General features: G+C 43.4%; 2 protein-coding genes across 5 annotated transcripts in view; both read right to left on the bottom strand.

Moving 5' to 3' along the window:
- The window catches only part of PAK2 (p21 (RAC1) activated kinase 2), a 40,870-nt gene extending 23,853 nt beyond the window's left edge, over positions 1–17,017 (bottom strand). The window contains exon 1 of one of the 2 annotated variants that reach the window (XM_061465196.1): positions 16,882–17,017. The gene's annotated coding sequence lies outside the window, so the exon portion shown is untranslated. Of the gene's footprint in view, positions 1–4,390; positions 4,488–16,881 lie in introns of those variants that run through there. The other variant, XM_061465197.1, reaches the window with a different exon arrangement.
- Positions 17,018–20,023: 3,006 nt separating this feature from the next.
- Positions 20,024–24,993, bottom strand: PIGX (phosphatidylinositol glycan anchor biosynthesis class X). 3 transcript variants are annotated; one of them, XM_061465194.1, is made up of 6 exons: positions 24,904–24,993; positions 24,460–24,523; positions 23,847–23,988; positions 22,716–22,926; positions 21,357–21,457; positions 20,024–20,422 (listed from the first exon to the last, which is right to left on the bottom strand). In XM_061465194.1, exons 1-6 carry the CDS (start codon positions 24,974–24,976, stop codon positions 20,264–20,266), a joined length of 750 nt encoding a protein of 249 aa, XP_061321178.1. In that variant the 5' UTR covers positions 24,977–24,993; the 3' UTR covers positions 20,024–20,263. The 3 variants fall into 3 exon arrangements, 2 of the variants coding, with proteins under 2 accessions (XP_061321178.1, XP_061321179.1); XM_061465195.1 differs by having other exon boundaries at positions 20,198–20,422; positions 22,612–22,926; XR_009745465.1 differs by lacking the exon at positions 20,024–20,422 and having other exon boundaries at positions 21,978–22,926.
- Positions 24,994–25,297: the final 304 nt, after the last annotated feature.

The raw sequence follows: 25,297 nt of genomic DNA, 5'->3' as shown, positions 1-25,297 counted from the left end.
GACTATACAATAGTGGGGTGTTTTGGGGGTTTCTTTAGCTTGGTTGAAAGACATTTACTAAAATGGTTAACTTTGAGCAACCTCATACGGTATGCTGAATCATGAAGAAAGAGGACAGAAGCGACAAAGGTAACATACGGAAGATGGGAATAACAGGGGAAAGGGTTCACTTTCATCTTTGCCAGTGAAGACAATGCCAGTAATAATAACGCATTCAAGCACACCAGGAACTCCCCCACAATCACTGATTGTGCTACATTTAATTACAACAGCTAGAAAGTAATGGAATGAACCATAGAGACAAGCTGTGAATCTGCAAACAATACTTAACTATTGACTTCAGGCAGATTCATTCCCACCACAGGACAGTGCTGCAACCCATTACACTCACAAAAAAGTCACAAAAACACCTAAAAGCTTTTCTCCCAACAGTTCTGCTGATTACTCCACAAAATACACTCACAGGTATCACCACTATAGACCATAAGGCTCCAAATCTCAGTCCTCATCTCCAGTATATGACACTACTCTCAATAGCTGTCCCTTCCCTTCTGACAAAGGTTTCTTGCCCGGCACTGATGCGGCAGAAATGGAAATACTCTCTTCATCCTCAGCAGCCTGAGCCACCACTATAACATGAACTGCAGCAGCTGAAGAGCAAATGCATCCTCTCCTCTGCTGCAGAGGCAGCAGCAAGTGACATCCTAAACTCACTCACCACCACCGCTGGGAAACCTGCAGCCAGGTTGCTCAGAAGTGCAACACTTCTCTTTCCACCTCTGCCCAGCGAGGCTGAGGCAATACAAGCACAGGGAAGCTCCTTGTATAGCTTAACCCACCCTCCTCCTCTCAGCCTCTGAAGAGGCCTGCAGAGATTCTTTTCTACCACAAGGTTCTAGGAGTCAGTTCTGTTGCTCATTAGCTTTCTTTGTTTTGGGGAAGAAAAGGGTCCTATGGCCTATGGCATGCCAAGGTCACAGAAGACAGACATCAGTTCCTGCTACTGTCACTGGGGGGGGGGAAAACACCCAGAAACATAACTCTGACGGTGAATAAAAGCTGGAAAGTGAGAATTTGGCAGCATTTTCAGAAATGCTGATGAACACACACCGCTTCAGCATATTAGTTTGGATGCTCTGGCTTTGATTTAGGTTTTTTTTTTTTTTGGTTGAGTTTTGGGTTTTTTTTCCCCTCAATTCCCCCCTGTGTGAGCACAAAGCTGGGCTGCCTCCTGAAGAACTGCCTAAGTACAGTTCTTATGCTGTTCTGGCTCCCGAAGCCTCCCTCGTGATCGGTATCACGGCTGACAGGCACTCCCATCCCCGCTGAAGCGGAGAGCTTGTTCGGCAGCAGGCTCTACCACCGAGGCCCCTCTGCAGCACAGCACTATTTAGCTCCTCTGACTTCTAAAAATGGACAAACATTTCTCCTCTCAAATTTGTTTTCAGAATGACTAAAGGAAAATAAAACGAAATAGAAGACAATCATTTTCCTATCTGCTATAGTGCACCGTCACAGTTTTCATCGAGCATTTGAACAGATTAAGTTTTAAATATTCATTATACGTGCATACACATCAGTCTTGCAATGCAGCACTGTAAGGCCCCAAGGAGAGGTAAGAAGATGGTACCATCTGTCAAATGCAACAGACTGTGTAGAAAGTTCTCATAAGTTGAATTTGTCTTCTTAAGATGTTGAAATAAATGTACTTGAGGAGTTGAGGCTGCATCTGTATCTCACTGCTTAGGATCTGATGCAGAAGTAAATTAGACTACTGCTTGGAAAACAGAACAAAACAAAGCAAAAAGCCCCCCCCCCCCCCCCCCCAAAAAAAAGAAATCAAGCTCAGAGCTGTTTGATAACATGTATGCACATACATTCCTACTCCTGGCACACATCCTGGGGCTTTACACCACCACTAAGTAACAAATCTCTGAGGAGCCAGAACTAAGTCAGTGAAATAAATCTAATCCTCTGTGTATATATACCCTGACAGGAGGCTCACAGAGCTGCAAACTGAACTCGGTTCTGCTTACTGCAGGTAAAAATTACTCAACTCATTTACTATCAGCAATATAACACAGAAGGAGGCACACGCACATCAAATTTAAGCCTCTTTTGCAGGGCTGACCAGAAAGCACAAGTGACAGATTTCAGGCTAACACTAACGCATTAAGAAACATAACCACCTGGCTTTTGAAACCATAATACTTGATGCACCACTGCGGCTGCAGGACCTTATTGAGACACTACGTCTACTGCTGCAAGGAGAACTGCAAATCATTTGAGCCACAGACACTGTGCTTGAAACCAACACAACCTGGAGAATAGAAAGCTGTGGAGAGACATGGGAGCAGCTTCCAGTGCCTAAAGGGGCTACAAGAAATCTGGAGAGAGGCTTTTGACAAAGGCAAGTAGCAACATGAGAAGGGCAAAATGGCTTTAAGCTGAAAGAAGGGAGATTTGAATTAAATATTAGAGAAAAATTGTTCCCTGTGAGGGTGCTGAGGTGCTGGCACAGGCTGCCCAGAGAAGCTGTGGCTGCCCCATCCCTGGCAGTGTTCAAGGCCAGGTTGGACAGGGCTTGGAGCAACCTGGTCTAATGGAAGGTGTCCCTGTCCATGGCAGGGGTTTGGAACTGGATGAGTTTTAAGGTTGCTTCCAACACAAACCATTCTATCATTCTACGATTCTAAAACCATTTGTTGTCTGACAGAAGGAATGGAAGGAAAGAACAGAAAAAAGCTCTGAGGGTAAGTGCACCTCCCTGCCCCCACTCTATAAGAGGGCACAAGGGTCGAGTAAAGTGAGTTATCCTCACAACAATCTGCATGCTGGTGGCTGTCATTTGCTGTCTTCCTGCAGAGCCTTATAGGGTGCTTACTGGCAACATTTGTCACACACAAAGAGCAGCATCTGGGACAGCCAGGTCCAGAGCAGAGATAAACAGCAAAATAGATGTGTCTCACAAACAAATCCCCGGCAGAAGTCAAGTGCACAGAGGCACAGAGTAATTAAGAAACAATACAATAACAGAGCTAGCATGTGATGCTCCAAGAAAAGACCCATGTAACAAGACAGATTAAAGATGATCACATCCCACTCTTGGTTTATATTATAATAATCCTTGTTGAAAGCATCTGGAGGGCTGTAACTAGATGACTTTAATGTCCTTTCTAACCCTAACTATTCTATGATTCTATGATTCCATGATTCCCAGTACATTGACTCCAAGACTCCAGTGGTTTTAGCAGCTGGCTTATCCTCAGCCACTCCACACCACCACCTTTTAATTCCTGAAAAAAACACCTTATTGGAGGAGATGAGACTTGATGCTTCATTAGACATAAGAGAGTCATTAGTTATAAGGAAGTTCTTTACTGTGAGGGTGGTGAGGAACTGGAACAGGTTCCCCAAAGAAGTGATAAACGCTCCATCCCTGGCAGCGTTCAAGGCCAAGTCTGACGGAGCCTTGGGTGACATGGTTTAGTGTGAGGTGTCCCTGCCCATGGCAAGGGGGCTGGAACTAGATGATCTTAAGGTCCTTTTCGACTCTAACTATCCTATGACTATTCTGGAAATGAGGACAAACACAGTGCAGTTTTTAAAATCAGAGGGCTGCTCATTTCACCAGATATTCCCTTTTCTCGGATCAAGCAGGTTTTGGAGCCCAAAAGCAGAATGAACATCTCCATGGGTATTTTTCTTTCCCCCTTTCTCCCACCCCACACCCTTTTCTTTTTGCTCTGAGGCTCCTGTTGAGCAATAGATTTCCTGTGATTAGCTCACTTAGTACTGATTATAGCTCACTTCCTCCCAGGGATTAGCTGAAAGCAGCTTTCTGACAAGTTTTTATTCAGATGGTGCTACCTAGCCACAGCTCACTTCCTGCACCAGCACTAACAGCACGTTAATTCAGCAGCTCATCAACTTGAAATCATTTCACCACTGCACAAAAATTCACTGAACCAGTAAATCTCAGACTGTCTTCTCCATGACAAGCAAAACAAATCCTTTTGGGATATTTTGGTTTCCAATTTAAAGCATTTGGATCCATGAGGTTTATTTAATTGGATCCAAAAAGGAGTTTTCTGGAACAGTTTGAGACTACCTTTAGAGGCTGAAAATACTTACATCGTCATTTCAACTCAGAAAAATTTTGCACAAAAAAACAACCCAGCAGTGGCAGACAAAGAATTACTTTCTCACAGACTTGGCAAATGCAGTCACGTATCTTCTGCCTGCCAAGAAAGGACTTGTGCAAAAGCAGGAACAAGAGTAACCTTGATAATGGCCAGTAAAAGCCAGGAGGATAATCTGTTCCACCTACAGTTATTAAAAACACGTGCAGATGCTGTAATGCAACACGCAGCTCTCAAAGCCTTCCTACCTCTAGGAAGGCAGGCACCAAACTCCACTGGACTTGCTGCAATGTCTCTTTCCAGCTCTAGTGGGTCTCGAAGTATTCAGTCAATGCCAAACCACACGCTTGCAAAAACGAACAGTTATTTTTATTTAACTTTCCTTTATGGGGAAAGGAGAGGAAATTAGACTAACCTAAGATACTCCAAACAAGTACGGTTCTCCCTCATTTACAAACTCAAACAAGATACCCCCTTCAAATGATGCAGTTGAGAAAACAGCTGAAAAATAGAAATAAGAATATCTGAGCCTGTCAAACAGGAATTTTTCATTAGGATTTACAAAGGGATGCACATTAACCAACTGCTCAGCAAGGCCAACACAAACCAACTGCTCAGCAAGGCCAACACACTGACGGAGCCAATAAATGGCCAGCATCTTTTCCCCCCCACAAGATTAATAGCCATAAGCACCAATATACCTCCTTCAATGAGCAAGGTTACAACCATAAAATTTATCAACAAGTCCTTTCTTGCTGTCTTCCCTTTACTGCTACATGTGACAGAGACAAGGCATAATACTCCCACTCTAATGACAGCATAGGAGAACCTCAGTCTCCTGCAGAGTCAGACTAGATGACACACAGAACCTACACAGCTAAATTTTTTCCAATTTACCTTTTCCTGACCCCTCAATTTCCTTGTGATTTTTGCTGAGTCACATAAAAGAAGGGAAAACACAGCACAGAAAAATCACACAAATACATGGGAAAACACAGTACAGAGAAAAGTATCTCCCATTTAATTGACAAGTGAAGAAGAGTAAAAAGCAGAAAGCAAACTATGTTTTGTTCAGAAGAAGGAATAGTCTTTCCACAAATGCAATGAGATGTGCCTACCATGAACCAAGTTACAGAAGACAAATATCATATTCATGGGGTATTTGAAAAGGTTACTAAGGCTTCTAAAGAAAAATATTCCTTGAAGCCATTGCCAAAGTACATTACAACCTAAAGCCATTATTTACTCCTTAAGGCACTTAGTAGATGAGCAAAGTTTTGCACTGAAAACAAACAACTGGTCTGTGAAAATGTCTCTTTCAAAATAAAACCTGATCCCAGTCATCTTCTAAGAAGTGACCAGTGGTGGACATCACCTTCTCATCCCATTGACAGCCAACCCAAACAAGTGTATTTCAGCTATAACTTCTTCACCATCCAATGCCGACAGCTAAGTCATCCTCACCCTGCAGTACAAGCGTGATAAAATACAATTCTCATACCATCACTGATGAAGACAAGTGAAGCAGATTGCACTGCTAAGATGCTGGCAGCCTCCCAAACTGGAAGAGCAGATTCACAAAGCTGGTATACATACAGAAAAAAAAACAACAAGCAAACCGGCAATAACAGAAACCTTGGTAAGGTTTTCTTTCCTCACAGATTTTCAATTTTTGACTTTTAACTCTGTGTGTGTAATTTCTTAATTATCAGCTACATTTTGTGACTAAAGATGACATCAACAGGAAAAGTAAGAAAAAGCTAAAGACAAGCTGTGCAAGAGTCACGGTAAAAGCCCATTAGTGACCAGAAAATTTAAGCAAATTAATGATACTTGACTTCACTGTATACTGTGGCCATCTCTGAGTCTTGTGATACATCACCACTTTCTCCCTTTAAACCACACATAGCAACCAACTCCCACCCGAAGCATCATTTCTGCTTCACAGAATGAATTGGGTACTTCTGAACTGTGGTGGTGTATCTTATCACCACTGAACTAGAAATCTCTTCTCTGCTTTATAACCTCTGAAACAGCTCAAACACAGGCAACAGCACCAGATGGGCCTCAGAAGTGATTTCCCAACTACCCTTATTTCCCACTTTCCAAGTTCGTCAGGAAAACTCACTCAGCAAGGCTACAATGTCATTATCACCAGCTGATTACAGCAACACACAAAAATTCGAGGCCAGGCTGGACGGGGCTTGGAGCAAACCTGCTCTCATGGAAGGTGTCCCTGCCTGTGTCAGGGGGTTAGAACTGGATGACCTTTTAAGTCCCTTCCAACTCAAACCAGTCTGTGATTCTATGAAACGAGGCAGACTGCTGAGCTGAAAGCCGTGGACACCCGTTCCACCTTGCTCCAAGAAGCAGCCCTCTTGCCGTAGAGTGGAGGAGGAATTAAACCAAGAGGGACCCATTTCCACCCTCTGCCGCAGGGTTGTATTAGTTACCGCCTACCAGCTGAATTCAGACCACGCTTCATTTTATACAGCCCACAGCCACAGTTTTCCTTCAACAAACTATTGTGCAATGCTGCATAATGATAACATGTACTCAAAGGTGTTTGAAAAAGCCTATTCAACCTTCAACAAGGAAATTACTTACCCCAGCTCTACCTACCTGAAAACCTGAGTCAACTAAACACAGACAAGAGAGCCTGCAGCATACACATTGCATGCAAATCCATGGTTCAAGGTGTTTGTGCTTACTCATTTTTCACTAACTAGAAGATACTTTTCAGCCTTTATTTTCATGAGCTGAGGTTTTATAAAGATCAAAGGAGAATGGGGAAAAGGGCAAGTACGGAAAGTTTACAAGAAGAAAAACAAAAATGAAGTCTGCATCTCATTGCTGAGAGTCTCTCTTAATTAAAGCTGGCATTTACAGACAGGGAGGGATCACACATTCCAGAGCAAAAGTTATTTGAATAAAGGCTACCCTACACAAGGTACTTATATAGCTTGGTGCACGTCTAACAGGATTCACAATCACCACCCAACAGAGCAATGATAATGATGAAAAAACTGTTCAGGCTACTGGTGCTATGCAGAGGTCAGCAATAGCTTTAACCGAAAGCAAAGGCATTTTTTAACCTCTGGAAATACTACAGGCAGCAGTAAGACAAGGCCGTAGCTTACCCATCCCAAGTAAAGATGCAGGACTAACTGGACAGAGAAGAAACAACACACATTGTATACCAGGATAGCAGAAAAAGGAATAATTCAAGAGTAAGGGATCCATCCGTTCCCCATCACACTGGTAGAGCTGTCAAAGGTCAGCTACAGAAAAAATGAATACTTAGTGAAAAGACAAAGGGAAGAGAAAAATAGCTCCTCCCTCCAGGAAAAAGCTATCTTTTTCATATGCACACAGAATAGAGCTCTTTGTTTCTCTCCAGTGGCTGGCCAAGGCTTACTTCAACTGCACTTAACGCTAGCAGATAGTGGTAACTTTAGCTTAGTTCAACAGCCCTGCAGGCCAAACCCTCAGCTTACTGCAGCACTGTCGAACAGCGCTAGCCTGGCACAGTGGGAATTTCCACAATGGGAAATTCTGCCTCTTTCAAGTCACTTTTCCCAGCCACTTTGTGCACCAGTGGACACCAGTACAGCATTCTGCCGCCTGGATGGTCATAACCACTTGGAACAGTTTACCACTGAACAGACCCAAGCTCAAGATGCTCTACTTCTTCATACCCACACTGAATACAAATTTAGCCAGAAAGAGTCTATAAGCATAGCAACAGGTCATTCAAAAAACAACCAAAAACCATGCAGACAATTAGAGATAATTTCTCCTCGTAGAATTATATTCCATTTATGCCATGTGACACAAGGACAATGACTTCTTCAAATACTCAAACTCCTTCATAAGAACAGTTCTGTGCAGCACCCCATTTCTGCATCAGGCAAGTTCACATAAAAACTCACCCATGAAATGAAAGCTTCCATCCACAAGGTCCTCATTAACATGACTACCACTCCAATAAAAAATTAAAACTATTTACTGTAATAGAAATAAGAGATATCCCACTTATCTGAGGGTCTCTAATTCCATAAGAACAGTTCTGTGCAGCACCCCATTTCTGCATCAGGCAAGTTCACATAAAAACTCACCCATGAAATGAAAGCTTCCATCCACAAGGTCCTCATTAACATGACTACCACTCCAATAAAAAATTAAAACTATTTACTGTAATAGAAATAAGAGATATCCCACTTATCTGAGGGTCTCTAATTCCATTTCAAGGGATGCATGATAATCATCTATGGAAAAAAAAGAAACCCACAGAGGAAAGGCATCACTCATGCTGTGCTACCAACACAAGAACTGAAGACCTGCATTACAGCACTACATTAATCTTCAGCACTAGCTGAGCCTTAAATCACAGAAAATGAAAGATGTATCAGTAAAACATTACTCTGTGATAATCCAACTCCTTCATCTGGAGCTACTGCAAAACCAGGCAATTGCAGACAGCAGTTGAAGCAAGTCATTCCAACTTCAAAAAGCCATTTAAGAGAGTCCTTACACTGAAACAGATATCCACTGAGACTGCAGCCAGAACCCTGGGCGAGACACAGACAACCTGACCCAGAACAACAATTTTGTACCTACCAAGGCTTCCTCTTTTTAATTTACAAAACTATTAGCTAATACCAGTGAGTCTGAAAGTATGAACATAACACATTTTTTTTGCAACAAATGAGCATGGAAAACTTACAAATTCTGTGATTATGAAAATTCAAACACAGTGCTTTTTCTTACTAATAAAAAAAAAAAGTTTCCTCTCATAAAATTTCATGCAGCTATGGAAAAGGTTGACCTCAATATAATACCTTTAGAAATGGTCAACTTTCCATGAGTTTTTCATCTAAGGGAAAATTTTCTCAGATCTTTTCAATTCTGTTAAGAAAACAGGAAGCAAATTTCAGTAAGTCATTTCAATAGAGTAAAATAGAGATAAGGATTTCTATTAAACTTGGCAACAAAGAGAGAGCCCACGAAATATCCCTTTGAGCAGTCACTTGCCATCACACTGGTCACTGGAAAATGGCCTATCATCCACCATTGACCAGGTATGTATGAGCACATAGGCAGCAAATGTGAAGCCCAAGAAAAAGCACTGATACTACCAGTACCTCATTTAGGAAATTAAAAACATGAACAAGAGAAAGGGACAATTAAGACCTCAAACATTGAGGTTTACTGACAAGTTATTTGACAAAATGACTAAAACTTTAAGGGTTAGGAAGAGAAAGCTCTTTCAACAGCATAGGAAACACGATCATTAATCAGAGTGACATGGAGCAAGAGTTACATCTGTTTTCAATCTTGACCAAGATCCTTGAAACAAAGAGATTTCTCCAGTTCAGATGCAATCTTAAATTTAGAAAGCTGGCATCTCATTGTGGCCCATAGGCTTTGAAAGAATAAGGAAGTAAAGTACAACCATCACCCATCACTTCACCAAATAAGACCTGAGAGAAAAGTATTGCCAAAGTACTAGAGCTCCAACCTCTAGTAGTATTGCCGTGGATGTGTTATCATTTAGGTTTATCAGGTACCTTAACATCTTCAATGAGTAATACTCAATCCAGTTTTACCAAGCGTGAGTACGTTTGCTTGTGATGCAAAAAGACTGTAAGACTACCCATCATATACACAACAAGCCAAGGAGAATGAGAGTTATGCCTCTCAGAAGTAAAATATTTTACAAGGCAATAAATATTAATAAGAAGATAAAAGATATCACAACCAGTCACTAGACACACAGCCCTGCTTGTGAAGAGAGCATCCAAACCAGCCATACTGAACTATTCTGAATTTTTATTTTCCATTTCCAACAGCTACCTGGAAAAATAATCTACATAAAAAAAAATCTCAACACTGATCTAGTCTTAAAAAAACCCAAAACACAAAACCAGTACTGCACCACATACATAAAATCACTGCAAATAGGTCTAGAAGGGCTAGAAAGAAAAAGTGGCATTCACAAAAGCAATGAGTCACAGCATTGCCAAGACATACTTTGGTTCCTGTGAAATAATCCTCATCCCACTGCTCTGCCATTTACTTTGCAACATGCCAGCAACAAAAATCAGGAGGAGTTACCTGCATCAATTTCCTGAGTGTGGCTGTCAAGGCCCTCTTTACCACTAAGAATTAATTTGTAAGCTTGGACATTAATATAAAAGAGTCTTAGCATGTTAACACCGGATTAAAATTAACTGTTCCTGTTGCTAAACATCTTTGAAAATCCTGAACTTCACCTGCACCCTTGAGTAGAAAAAGCAAGACAACAGCATAAAAGACTAAGTATTTCACACTTCGTGACGCTGTCTCAACTCTGAAAAATCACACATTTCACATAACTCGTGTTTGTAATAGTGACAGCGAGTATTTCATACATGGAGGTGGGAACATTAGGAACCTATTTTCTATACGATAGAAAATGATGGTAGGATTTCATGACGAAATGTACAAATAAACACTCATTTGGTCACTTTTGTGTTTGATCTGAACTAACATTCCCAAAAGCTCAGAAACATACAAGAAAGGCACAAAGCCAAACACACAACGCTCCAGCTATTACAAACTGGGCCATTAGTGTAAGATCACTGAGCAGAATTTTCAAGTCACGTTTAACATCAGTGATTCCTTTCCCACCAATTTAGTTCCCTAACCCAGATCACCACACTCAGGGATGCAGCAGTGCCAGCTTATCAGAGTGGGTAGAAACAACTGGTTTGGGACTGGGGAGAACAATACCCTCGCCTTTCCCCCTCTAACCCAAACGGCTGTTCTCATGTTTACCTTGGTGTCAAATCAAGCAGCACCGCTATTCCTGGTCTAAATTAGTTGCAGTCAGGTGGACTTAATGTCAAGCACTCAGCTTACTTAATACTAGTATAAAACACTAAATATCTCATGAACAATCAGCCTGTTGACCTAATGTAAGCAAACACAGTGTAACAGCCACCCAAGATCATGCAGGAAGTCAACCAGGTTCAGAAGAAGATTCAGCTAAAATCCAAATGTTTTGAAGTTGCCCAAGCTGATCACTAACCCCACTGCTACATTCCGTATTCCTAAACTACGCAACCTGAAAACTAAAATCACATCCTTTATGCCACGTGCGCATTTAGAATAATGTTTCCACGGCCAAAAAGAGCTCTTACAGACATGTACTGAGACTCTGCACTGATGACTGTTCTCACCACTTGGCCCCTTCTCTAGCACCTTCAGGGAGTGTTTGCTATTGGCATTTTAGGCAGCCCGGATCTAGGCTGTCAGACGGATGTGACCTGCCTGTAGCAAGAGAGAGAGATCCTTTCCATGACCTTCTAACTTCCAAAGAGGCCCTTTTCAGCAGCACCTGGAATTGGGCCAGAAATTGTTTTTCCTCAATTCTGACGTGCTGAGTCCTGGCAAAAAGGTCAAAAATACTTAATTCATTGTCTTATAAATTCCTGATCTGTCAAACAGTTTAAAACAGAATTAAAAGTTGAAAGACACTTTTTTTCTCCTTTTACCTTTTCAGCAATGCTTTGGAATTTTAGAAGTTGTTCACTTTAAAGTATTAATTATATTTGTTATTATTTATTAATTATTTAAAGCATTTATTAAAAATAAAGCATTATTTGTTTTCACATCCTAAAGCAGATAATACCCAAACTGAAGTGTATTTCCAGTTCAGTCGCTTCCAATGAGCTATTTCCACAAGAAACTGCCCAGCCAGCTTCTCTCTGAAGCCCGAATTCCCAGAAGACCCCTTTAAATGAGGATGGCCCTTTACAGTAGACAGGCAGTCCAAAAGATACCTGTTAGCTAACATAGTTCTAGAAGGATTGTAAATAAAGAATACAACTTAGAGCATAAAGTATTACATTTGTTTCTAAAATAAACCTCATGCTGTTGGATAAAAGTCTAACTTCACTCATTAGGGAAGCAAGGGGAAAGCCTACATATGCTGACAGTTACATACTCGTGTGGGTACACACTGAGTCAAACATCCAGCACCTAAACAGGAAGCAGAAAACTTGAAATGAAAAAGAAAGAAAAAAGGTTGACTTGGAAACTTTTTAGCGTATTTCCATTCCTTAATGCACCTGCCAGCTGCTCCCATTCTGGTTCACATTATGTTAAATCCCGTTCTTGACATAGTACACCACTTCTAAAATCACACTCACCGTTGCCCTAACACACTGGTTCTTTCCTACAGCTGCTTTTCTTTGAAATGAAACCACAGAATTAGAAAGAATTAAATCTGTCTTATAGAAATAACTCCTTTAGAGATAGGAAATGATTTTTGCTAATTGGCATGAGAGAACAGCCCTGACCAAAGAGTCAAATATATACAGTTGTTGCCAACAGGTAACCACGTGTCTTTCAGGACAACATGAAGTATTTCAGTAGCAAACTCATGCTTTTTAAGCATTCAACTTTGTGCAAATTTGTTAATGCCAGAGCTACACCAACACCAAGGCAGGGCTTAACTTCTCTGGGGAAACAACGACCTATCTATTATATGAAGCACCCAATATTTTCTAGGAGTCTTAAAAATATTATATTTCTCTAATAAGGTGTGTTCAATTAAAACAATTCTAAGCACCAGTAAATTATTAGCAGCTGAAACGAAGATTTTTAAGAGCATTTTGAAATTCATGAACATGTTAGATACATCCATTTTGTACACGTGACAAAAGAAATAAAAAGAAGCATCAGCAATTTCTGAAGTGGTTTAATACACCATAACCTCAGCCTTTCAAAAGCATGAGGAATTCCTTTTGAATTTACAGACAGTGTTTTATCACCCAAAATTTAACAGCACAAATAAAACTCCTGTCAATTTTAAGGCGTGTTCCTAGCATGTACATCTCTGCCTGACCTGCCGCGTGAGACACTTTCAAAGCCTGATTAGTCCCCATTCCCAGCTGAGAAAATAGAAGCTGAGAAAATAGTATGATCAACTTAAAAAAACCCTGGCAAATCAGATACAGAATTGAGACCAAATCCAGTGCTTCCAGCTCTTAGCGACAGACACCATCCACTTAATCAGTCAAAATAACAAGCACTAATGTGCGTATTGTCCAACTGAAGTAAGGCACAACTTCAGGTAAAATCATACTTCGAGATCTGGCAAACCTTGAGTGGTGAAGTAAGGCTTGAAGACTTGCATTAACAGAGCTCACTCTACAACTTGCAACATGGGCCCCAGCTAGATAGGTCAGTAGATCTCTTATTTTCACCTGAAAACACATCTCCTTTTACCACCTGCATTTAAACGCAAATAAGAGCTTTCTAAAATCTTACAAGATCACAACCTCAAGACACCATAATTCCTAACAGCAAAGCAAAGTAAAGTAAGAACCCTCAGGTCTTACGGGAACACTGCAGAGTTTCCTTCCTAAAAGGCCTTCAAAATCAGTGCCTTGCCTAACCATTTCTTGCCCTTCGCCACAAGAAAAGTACCCTGGATTCCTTTCCTCTTCCCACCTACTGCCTACCATCCTCCTGCACAAGCATGGCTGCCCTCACACCACACCAAGAGTTCAGAGCTCCCCTCTTGCTCACACACACTTATGTACCTCTTCCCCTATGTCCTTGCTATACCAGAAAGTTGGAGAAAATGCTGATTTTTGCCTAACAAAGCCCTGCAAATACTGAAAGCTTGCAGAAGATGCAGCCTCCTCCATGGTCAAACTGACCTTGCCAAGAGGCAGAATCAACACAGCACCCAGTCAAGCACTGCATTAAGAGGACTGTATTGTTTCTAAGAATGGACCTAGTAGCTCAGCCTGGTATCCATCCAAGTGCTGGGCGCGATTCGTTACCTTTAGCACCACTGCACTTCACACAGCAAGTGGTAAGCTCAGCGTTTATCACATTAAAACTTAACTGAAAATGTACTGTTACTACCACAGCAGGTACAGAAATCTCCTCAAGACAACATTCTGCAATCACAAAGCTCTCTCCAAGTTTTGAGCTAGACAGACAAATTTGATTTAGATTTAAGGAAGGAGGTGCCATCTTGGAAAACTAAATATTGAGCTTGATGCAGCCTTTCCAAACCTCACCCCTAGTCCAAGAGAGTGCCCCTGGTTTCACGAGAACAGAGCAGAACTGATCACGGCAACTACATTTCTAGAAAATGAAGGGAAAGCTCCACAACCACCTTCTTCTGTCAACTCAGCTGCCTTTTCCCAACTGCTAGCATAAACACATTAGGATGCACGCTAATACATGGTGCCTGGCTGCTGCAGACCTTTCCTTCCCCTTGCTCACCCCATCACCTTGCCTCTGCTATCTATTCCTAGATGTTTTGGTGAGTCAACTCACTTTCGAAGCTTTCTGCCTGCATCCCAATTTCTGACCTCAGGACTTGCATCTCTGCTGGTGTTATCACTGGGCCTGGCCATCTCTGTAACTAAGGGGTTGTTTTCAGAACAAATAGCTTTTTCTTTGTTGTAACTGCTACACGGACATGTCAATAGATGTGCGTGTTGTAAGAAACAAGAATATACTGGCATAAAACTCACAGGGAAGCTTCCAGGGCCTTAGAAACCTCCAAATGCAGAAAACAGATAAAATGTAAATGGAAAAAAAAAACCCCACACAGTAAATGAGAAAAAAAAAACAAAACAAGAAACAACCAAAACCCAAACAACAACCAAAACCAAATGACTGATGCAAGGACTCTGAAGCAGAAGCATCTTTTGTTACTAAAACACAGACCTAGATTCAGATCCCCACAACTTTTCAGATCACCACAAGAACAAAAATCTGCAGCATCAATACCCTTAACACTTACTTTGAAGTTGTTGAGAAACCAAAGGTGCTTGAGTAACTTTTTTCCTTAAACACAACTGAAAGGTTCAGTTTAACACCACAAGCACACACGAGTTTTTAAAAGGATGCATTTTAAAACAAGCACAGGATGTGACCTACCATATACAGGCAAAGCCTTTACCCATCCATTCCAGCATCCATCCCAGAGAGGGAATACAAGCAGGTGCCTCGGGAAAGAAGCTCCCCCACAGTTGGCCGAAGGTCCAATATCTAACTGCACAAGCTTCATCCCAGTAAATCAGCCTGTGACACACTGCCATGCTTGTCACATACCTCAGATCCACCAAAATACATTGTACTGTGCTAAAAAGTGCAAGATATATCCACAGAGGCATTATTCCCCATTTAACAGTCCATCAGTTTTGTTGTAAAAACTACGTCAGCACATCCAACTTTAACAACACAGATTTGTTACTTGTTCTCAAACATTTTTGTTCCGGCCTCAAGAACTGAAATATCCAACCAGTGAAGTTTAGAGTAAAGATTTTCCTTCCTTTAAAATACTACTCAGCCAATTTTTTTAAATGCTATTATTTTAAAGATTCTACTCAACAACTCGTAACACAAAGGCTTTGCCTTTTTACATTTCTATGTTGCTTCTATTTCAGCCCATTAGTCCGTAAGAACGAAATCACTGATTCATCAGTTCTCTAGTAACATTAAAACTGCAACAGCTCATTTGGCTACACATGGGTATTTCTTAGCCTGCCTCCACAGTATCTCTGCAAGTTAAATCACTTCTATCTCCTAAATGAAGGAGCTAGTCCCCATTTTTTTTATGGGGGTACCATTCCAGAGCTCACATTGTGAGGACACTCCATACTGCAAGGTGGGTCCTAGACTTCCGCAAGAGCAGCTCCCTTTTTTCCAAGTATAAAAAAAAGACAGAAAAGAGATAGAAATAAGAAAAATTAAAACCCCCACAATATGCTGTGTTTCAATTGCACCTAACTTGCTTTTATTGCAAGATCTCCAAAATAACAAATATTAAAATGCTGCAGTATCTGCACTGTCTTCACTCACCGTAAGGCAGCAGATGAACCAACCGGTTTGTTTCGGCTACAGGCAAAGTGCAAGACTGCTCCTTGAAAGCCAGCTGGTGAACTCTCTACTCCCAAACAAACCTTTGGGCAGCTGCTCCCACGTACCAGGCTAAAATCAACTTTGATTTCAGCTGCTCCCCGAAGAGCCTCCCATTAAACAACTAAATCATCCTGCACGGCTTTGACTGAATAAATGCCAAAAGCGGTAACAAAAATAAAGCAGAAAACACAGGGAGGAGAAAAAACCAAGCAGGTGTGGTGCACAAAGAGCAACAGCTTTGTAACTGGAACGAAAAGACTTGGCCTAATGGCAATCCAGGTACCAGAGCAAAGACAAGTGATCCATCCAGCAACCTGCAGTGCCCGCATAGCCTGCACTCGCTGCACGGGACGGGTAGGGCTCTGCACTCCGCTTCGCTACTTAAACAACACAATTCTTTCCGTAAGGACTTGTAACAGCAACACCCGAACCGCTGCTTCCCCACAAGCACGAACAGCCCCCACCCAGGCGGCGAGTCCCCTCGGGGCCGGCTCCTGGGGGCGGGTGGCCGAGGCGGGGGCCACCGCGGTCCGCAGGAAGCCGGGGCCGATCTCCGGTCCCGCACCGCCGCCCTGCTGAAGCCAGACCAGGCGAGGCGCTCTCGGCCCGGCCGCCCTCGGTGCCTGGCGCGGCAGGGACAGCGGCCCCGCGCTGCCGGAAGCGCCGTGAAGCAGGACCGGGGCGGGGGGGGGGGGGAAGAGGGAGAAAAGCCACCGCCCCGAGTTCGCCGCCCGCCTCAGGCCCGGCCCGACGGGCTCCACAAAGGACGGAAGGCGCGGCCGGCAGGTGGGAGCGGACTCACCGAGCTGGGGCGGCGCCTGCCGCCTCGGAGGACGGACGGGCTGAGCGGGGCGCGGCCGCCACTCGGCGCCTCTGCAATGGCGGCGGCGTCGGGAACCCACCGAGGCGGCGGCGGCGGCAGGAGCCGGAGGGGAAGCGGAACCGCCGCGCGTGGCCACAGCCCGCGGGGGCGGGGCAATGCTCAGGTGACTACAACTCCCGGCGGGCACCGCGCCTGCGCCGGAAGCGGGTGTCTGCGGCAGCGGCCTGCATGCCCCGCTTCACCGCTGGGGGACGGGGCGAGAGGGGCCGCGGCATCACTGCTCGAGGCCTGCGTCCGCCCTCAAATGCCCAAGGCAGAGCAGCGCTGGTTTGGGGTCACGTCATTAAGCTTTACATACATAACTTCTTTTGCGGTGGGCTATAGCCAGCTGCAGAGCAGAGACCCGCCAGACCAGAAAAACAGAGGCAGAGCACTTCTGAACTGCTTCTTCTTCACCCTTTTTTTTCCATCTTCTGGCATTTAAATTTGACATTATTAACTCAATGCGTCATTTTGTGAGAGGAAAACTGGTTTTGCACAGCACAGTGGTGTCATCTGTCAGTGGCTCCTTGGGGTGTGCCCCAGCTTACTGAGTGAACAGAGCTGGTGGCAGCAGAATTACTGCAGAGCAAATGGTCACAGAAAACTCACCCCTACAGACCTGCCTTATTTCAGCCCCCCTCTTTCAAGAACAGTACACCAGAGTGACCCTGCTATAAGCTGGTATAGACTTCTTTGGTCTGCTTCCTACCACAGGCAAAGCCGTCATTTTCACTCCTCTTTGCATGCTGCTGTTACTTTCCCATTCTGACTCAATTCTATAGTTGATCTTACCAGGACCAAGTTTTTGCTAATTCATCTCTGCATGTACCTCTCAACAAACCACAGCAGGTTTCTGAACTTCACACTTCCCTCAGCTCTACTTCCCTTCCCTATAAGGTCTCCCTACTTATTGCTGTTTCAGCCTTGTACCCCTAAACCCAGTCAGCTGCCACTACAAACCACTCTCCGAATCCTTTCCCCCCTCCCAGTCTTCTGTCTCCCTCCCCAGGCACATCTTTTTAAACCAACTAGGAGGGTTGTTTTGTGATTCAGAAAATCTTAACTCCTAGCATGGTCTTTAACACCCCTACCTACCCCTTTTCTTAAATTGCTCTGATTCAGGCCTTACGCATATTAATGATAGATAATGTTTGTGTCCATCCCCTCTATGTATGTTCTCTTGCTGAGAATTCACTCCTTTGTCTCCAGAGTTGCCAGGAATTTTCCAAAGGGCAACAACTGCTTTGCAGCTCATCCTCTGTGTCTGGGAGTGATCCCTGTAGGACTGGCACCTGCATCCTCCAGTGTCTGGCACACCATCAGGGCATTCTTGCTAAATGCAGGGCTTGCTAAATGACAGCAATTTTCAGTATGGGAAAGAAAGCTTAACTGGCAAGTTCCTTCAAACTGGACGCTTACAAGAGTTATTAGATTTATTGACAGCTTTGGGAAAAAAAAAAAAAGCCAAACCAAACTACAAAAATCCCAAAATAACAAACAAAAAAAAACCCCAAACACCAAAACCCACCCCAAAAACTTGTCTACTATAATACAAATGCTAGAGATATAAAACTAACATCCATTGAGAAGTTCTGTGATTTCTCTCATAGTTTACATTGATCAGAAGAATTACTCGAGTTGAAAAGCTTATTGGTGGGATCTTCATGTATTTTAGATACACTGAGCCACGTGCCAAACAAAATTATTAGTGCACTTTTAAACCCTTCTGAAGTCAACTATTTGTTTAGTATTGACAGTGCCAAGCCCCCTGTAATTCAAGACCCTCCTCCCTCAGTTTCTCCTATGGCATCTTACCACTAATGTGAGTTTCCATTCTCACATCTTCACTTGTACAGATTCCCAAGTTATCCACTTACTATATTTTCTCTCATTTGTCCAAAGGATATTAGCATTTTCTTTCACAAGGCTGTGATATCAGGCAGCTTGTTTTAGCTGAAGAATCCAACCTGTGATACTCAACTGGTACTATCTGATGTTAAAAACCCAAAACCAAACAAACAAAGAAACCATGAGCTTTCAGGTGATAAGAGACCTGCCAGAACTGGGTGACAACCTGAGATGATGCCTTTCCAAGGGTCAGACTGCAACACAGAATGACTTACCTTTGTAACAGAGAGCATAAGAACTCAACTCAGGGAATTAAAAATCCCACTCAGACAATTAAAAATCCCACTCAGACAAGCATTACCACACTGGTCCACAGCCCTGCTATGATGTGGTTAAACAGGCCGCCAAATCTCACTGCAATTGTTCAGTTCAGTGTCTCCCTTCCCCCAAGCAGATGCAGAGCATGACTTCTCTGAGGTAGCGGATGAAGGACTGGCGCAGCCACCATCATTCAGCACAGTCGAGGGAAAACAAGAGCCCAGTGTCAGAGCACTTGCCAACCTGTCGTGGGCGAAGTCACAAGACGAGCTCTCTATTGAATTCAGCAGAAGCAGAAGAAAGATGTTCAAGGGATCCTGAAGCTACAGCTGGACAGTGATGAAAGGCCAATTCTGATGAGAAGCCTTGGCTGCACACTGAGCCCTCAAAAGAGGACAGAATTTGAAAACCAGAATATTCATTCGTCCCCTCACACACACTCCCAAAAATCACCTGCTTTTATTGACTTATTCTTGGCTTATAGAAAATAAAATCTATTTTCTCCACCAACAGTCCCAGGAGTTACTGTAAACTCATAATGCCACCTACTGACACTGAGAAGAAACAGCAGCCAACCCCTTGTCAATCAAGAGCAACTCGGGGTTTCCATCAAGTATTTTACTTCCCATTCCCTTGTATTTATCAGCTGTTCTGACAGCTCAATGCAAGTCTTCTAATTATTTGCTTCTACTTAGTATCTTTTCACCAGTTTTTATCTTCCAAGGGTTACTTCTTCCCGCATCTGAAATAGAGTGAAATTTCTTTCAAGTTGTCTAAATTCTTTCTAAACCAATCTGACCAAGAGCAACTAATCCCTAACAGTTATTAGGATGGGAGAGATTATTTAAGCCTTCTCCTGCAAGCACAGGATGTCTCTTCACAAATTCATACATAACACATCTGGACAACAAGCTTAAAATTCAGAAATTTAATGAGTAGTTGATGTTTCTCATACCCACAGGCTATGGGTAAGAACACACCACAGGTTCTGGTGTGTGTAAGGTGTTCATAAGAATTGGACCAAATGATTATAACCCATTATGGGACCCTCGCACATTACTTATATCGAAATAAAAGTGAAATAGGATTCATTTAGGAAGCAGATGTAATACCGTAAGTTTTGCTGGATGTAGGTCAGTCATTCCATATTTCTTTATTCTGAGCAGGTCACCTCAGAGAATTGTCCATATTTGCACATGGCTGCAAGAATCAGACTGGAACAGAGCACTGTGGCAAGAAGAGTCACGGCACACACCATGGAAATATGTTGCCTGAGCCCCACTGGAACCTGCAGAATGGATTCCTCATGTGCCTAAGAAGAAAAATAAATGGATGACACACATTTAACAAGCTATTTATTTTTGACTGCAATTTGGATGATTAATAAATATGTTTAATTAGCCCTTTGCTAAGGCTTCTTCCTGGACTCAAAATCAAAACTGTTTACAGCAAATGGAGCCCCAGCTGCTCCTGCAGTACAAAGCACAATAAATTTATCTGCTCAAAATCAATTTATGAGCATTTCACCAATCACCAAGACGCCAATTTTCTCAAAGGTGAATAACTATTTGGTTTCTCTCTTTGATGTGTGATGTGTTGTTACAAAAACAAGAAATTTGTTACGAGCCAAATGAGTCTTATTTCTGAATCTCTTCACTACTGCAACCCTTTTGAGTATCAAATGCAGTTGCTGACAACACTAAAGATCCCACTTTCCTTGGTTTTGAGTTAGAATAAAGAGACTATGTGTTTTCCTAGATACTCAGCCAATCAGATAACAACCAATCAAATAGAAGTGACCTTTTGTTTAAGATGCTATTCCGTCAATCTCTGCAGTTTTACTCCTCCTTTAGTTTGGGTATAAAGTAGTTTTCCATTTCACTACTCTTCTGAAGCACCTATGTTCTAAAGACTTCTCTTAGTTTGACCAGTGCCAATTATATCCTAGAATTCCAAGTAAATTTATATCCCAAAATTCCAAGGAAAAAATAAAAGGAAAAAAAAAAGGTGAGGATGTGCTCATCATAAAGACCAGAAGAGCACAGTTACTACAAGTATGTCAGAAGGGCAGGATAACCCCCACTAAAAGCCAATCAGAAAGGAAGAAAGGAGCTTCCCTAAGAGGGAATTGCACAACTAATCTTTTACTGATTAGTTCCTGTGCTATGGAAGTTGCTATTCACAAGGAAAAAGAAAAGGCAGCAATTGTTAGAAGAGAAGCAAGAATTCCCACAGAAATAACTCACAGACTTGTGTGTTATGCTGTACCACTGACAGGGGCCAGCATTTTTGCCTGAGCAGGGAGCTTCCACTTCAGCAGCCTTCCAACACTCTGCTGGCAGGCGACCTGCGGAAGATGTTAATGCATCAGCAAGATCCATGTGGGACAAAGCAATACAGTCTACAAGGCTTTTCCAAATGAGGTATCCTTCCTCCACAACAGCTTGACAGAATCTACTCCCTGAAAGCCACCAGGTGAAACAGCACTGACAGAAATGTGCCAACTAATCTGCACAGTTAAAGTGGTACTGGGCAGTCCTTTTCATGTACTTTGTAACTCTTTCCAATATGGTAGGTACCCAAGAAACAATTTCACTTGGGTGGTATCTTGGCCCTTCCATCCTTAACAGGGCAAAGAATTCATCATTAGCCTGTAGACCCCTCAACTTTAGCTGTACAGTTATTATTTCTCTTCCCCCCAAAACAAAGTCATTCTTTCATTTCTTGCTGGCCTCGTGCTGGCACATGCAGGAATTCTCCTCCAATACTTCAAATGCTTTCAAATGAAAAATAAATATGTTTTATTTATTATTATTTACTATTTACATAAGTAGTAAATGTGGCAGAAAAATGGGAAGACTTCATACCCTTTTTAATTGACCAGGCAGTGTTCCCTGCCCTTAAGTCTATCCCAGAAAATGATTGCTCAGATAATGCGCAAATGACGATAAAGTAGCTGAGAATCATTAGCATATTTGACTTGGCAGCAAGTAAGAATAATTTTGTGAAAGGAAATACAATTTGTAGCAAAAATCTAGGATTTCATTGTTAATGTAATTTGAAATACTGTCACTGGATTATCAGATTCTTGTTTCACACGAGTCTGAGACTCCAACCATGCTAACCTTCAGGCACAGAGTTTTCTACATTCCCCCCCCTTACCATGCAGGGAATGCAGGAAGTGTTACAAACCATCACAATACTCTGATTACTCTAAATACGTGACAGTGAATATTAAATATGCCCTGCATGGCTTCAGCTGCCAAGAGAAACACTGAAAAAGCCATGTGAACACCCAGCTCCTTACAAGCCAAGGATTGTGACAAGCAGATCAACTGCCAGTGCTGCCCACTACAGCACAATGGTACAACAGCAGCAGCACAACACCAAGAAGTGTATTAACAATTAATCTGCCTTTGGTCAGACAGCAGCAGCATTCAAAGAGGAAGAATGGGGGTCTTTATCAGGGCCACTATCTTCCCTTCATGTTCACATGACTACCGAGAGCTCCATCTCCAGAAGACAAATACAGAACCAGACTCCAACCTCTGTATTGCCCACTGTTACTCCTCTCTCCCCAGTAGAACAGGTAACAAGAATCTCACTGTCACAGCAGCAGACCAGTACTTCTGGGCTCTTCAGCATAACCAACACTTCCTCACTGTCTTCTGCCGGCCGGTGGTACCGGCCATGCACAGGCAAGGTAGCTGTAAAGCAGTGAAAACACCAAGGGTCGGGTTCCAGGTACAGCAGAACTAGAAGATCTGTTGCTAAGTACTCAGGAGCCTCCACATCAACATCAGGAATTAGCACTGCCTGCAAGTGAAGAAAGATACAGATGTGGCTGTGATCAGACTCCATGCAAGGGAGAGATGTGGGATAAAAAATAATGTATGCACATTTTGTGCATGATTCGGGGATTTAAAAAGCCACTGTCTGCTGTGGTGACCTGCTTGCAGTGACAGAAGGAAAAAGTATTTTCCTTATTTTAACACTGGGCCTTATTTCATGGTCAGGAAGAAAATTCTGTCCTGTGCTGGTTTTGGCTGGGGTAGAGTGAATTTTCTTCATAGTAGCTGTATGGGGCTATGTTTTAGATTTGTGCCGGAAAATGGCTGATAACACAGGGACATTTCATTACTGCTGAGCAATGCCTACACAGAGCCAAAGCCTTTTCTGCTCCTCACAGCACCCCACCAGCGAGCAGGCCGGGGTGCACAAAGAGTTGGGAGCGGACAGAGTCAGGACAGCTGACCCCAACTGACCAGAGGGATATTCCATACCATATGGTGTCACGCTCAGCATATAAAACTGGGGAAAAAAGAAGAGGACTGAATGTCCCCTATTCAGAGTGATGGTGTTTGTATTCCCAGGTGACAGTTACATGTCATGGAGCCCTGCTGTCCTCGAGATGGCTGAACACCTGCCTGACCATGGGAAATAGCGAATGAATTCTTTGTTTAGCTTTGCTTTGTTTAGCCTTTTGCTTTACGTGTTAAAACTGTCTTTATCTCAACCCATGAGTTTTCTCACAACACAAAATACCCTGCACGCCAGGTGATGCTGATCAAGCCAAGAGATACAATGAGGTGTCATGAAGATAACACTGTGTGGCACCTCCTTCCAGGAAAAGGAGTTCATGATCTTGGTTCAACGAGCCAGATGACCAGAGATTACAACTTCCTGAGCATCCTTATCTGAGTACCTGCCAGATGTCTTAGCTTTGGGGTTGTTACCTTTGTTAAATTGTGCTGCTGTAGGGATGCCAGCTCATAGGGATCCACGTAGATTCCTGGTGGAAGATGAGTTCTAGCTGCCACTGTGCATCCTCCTGAATGCTCCCGCACTACACCAAGCTCTACCTTCAATAGCAGGTCCCTTAAAACAAGCAACAGAAGCAAAACATTTACACCCATGCTTCAAAAGATGACAACCCCTCTTTCCCCACACAAGAGACATACTCTCAAATGTGCAAAAATGAGCTGCAGCTCTTACTATGTGCAATCAATTAAGAAATGGATCCTGCTCAAGCCATGCTATGCTTCTCTAGTTAGGATGAGGTAGTTCACCCTAACTCCACATCCATAACCAGAATGAAGTTTTGCTTCTTTGTTAATGTCTCAGTACTACCAACGGCCTCCACACAGCTCTCAGAAAAGAGCCTCCTACTCCTCCTCCACTATAGCTTGTAACTGTCAGTTACTTGATCATGCTAATATATCCTAGTACCTAACCATGCCTATGTATCAAAACCTCAGTGCATGGATACAACTATGCATTAATTAAGAGAAACTTCTTCACAGGTAAAATTACCCTGCACGTTATTCTGATGCAGCTTTCACATCTTACCTGTGAAACCCCTCTTTCAAAAGCTCCTGTGTGACAGTGGCACCCTCACAAACAGCCTGCACACCTAAAAGAGCACAGAATGAACAAGTAACAGCATAAGCACACATCATTATCACATGGACAATTTTAACAAGCAAAATATAATATATATGTACATTTAAACTATGAGCACGCTATCTGCAAAATCTCTCACAGAGAAGGGCAACAGCAATTCACTGAGACCAGCAGCAGAAGTTTATCAGGTCACTGCTCGAAGGGCCTCCACCACTTCTGCACTGGCCCGGGGCTGCCCGGCCGGCTCCCTCAGCCACAGCACCCGCAGCACCATCAGCACCCTCAGCAGCAGGAAGAGGAAGGAGCTTCCCATGGTCCCGCCTTACCCCCGACCCTCGGCCGGGACAACGAGGAGCTGCTGCCCCGCGCCCAAGCCAGGCCGGCTCTTACGGAAGGCGCAGAGGAACGCGGCCAGCGCGGCACTGAGCAGCGCCTCTCCCCGCCACCGCAGGCCGCCCGCCATTGCGGGGCCAGCTCCACACGGCCTGGCTCCCGTTCCGAGCGCCCACGGAGTCCGCCTGACTCCGGAGGACATATCTGCCCCTCGCTACTCGGCGACAGCGGGACTCACCGCTAAATACTTCTCTGACGCTTCAGTTCTGCCGCTGTCCCCACCTGGTGCGGGGATCCGCAGCGGTAGAGGCCAGCCGAGCCCCAAGCCGTCCCGCAGGCGCTATATTGGGCAGCCCAGAAGGGGCCTTAGGCGCCAGGGGCCGGCGGCGCAGCTGTGGCCATGGCAACCACAGCGGGTAGACCATGGAAACGAGGCCCGCCCTGGCCGCCG

Source organism: Pezoporus flaviventris, unplaced genomic scaffold (genome assembly GCF_033815535.1).
Source record: "Pezoporus flaviventris isolate CSIRO_AGI_PZ_B2104156 unplaced genomic scaffold, CSIRO_AGI_Pfla_v1 ptg000040l, whole genome shotgun sequence".
Lineage (NCBI taxonomy): Eukaryota > Metazoa > Chordata > Aves > Psittaciformes > Psittacidae > Pezoporus > Pezoporus flaviventris.
The sequence above is the reverse complement of the archived record's forward strand: the minus strand, read 5'-3'. Positions and strand labels throughout refer to the sequence as shown.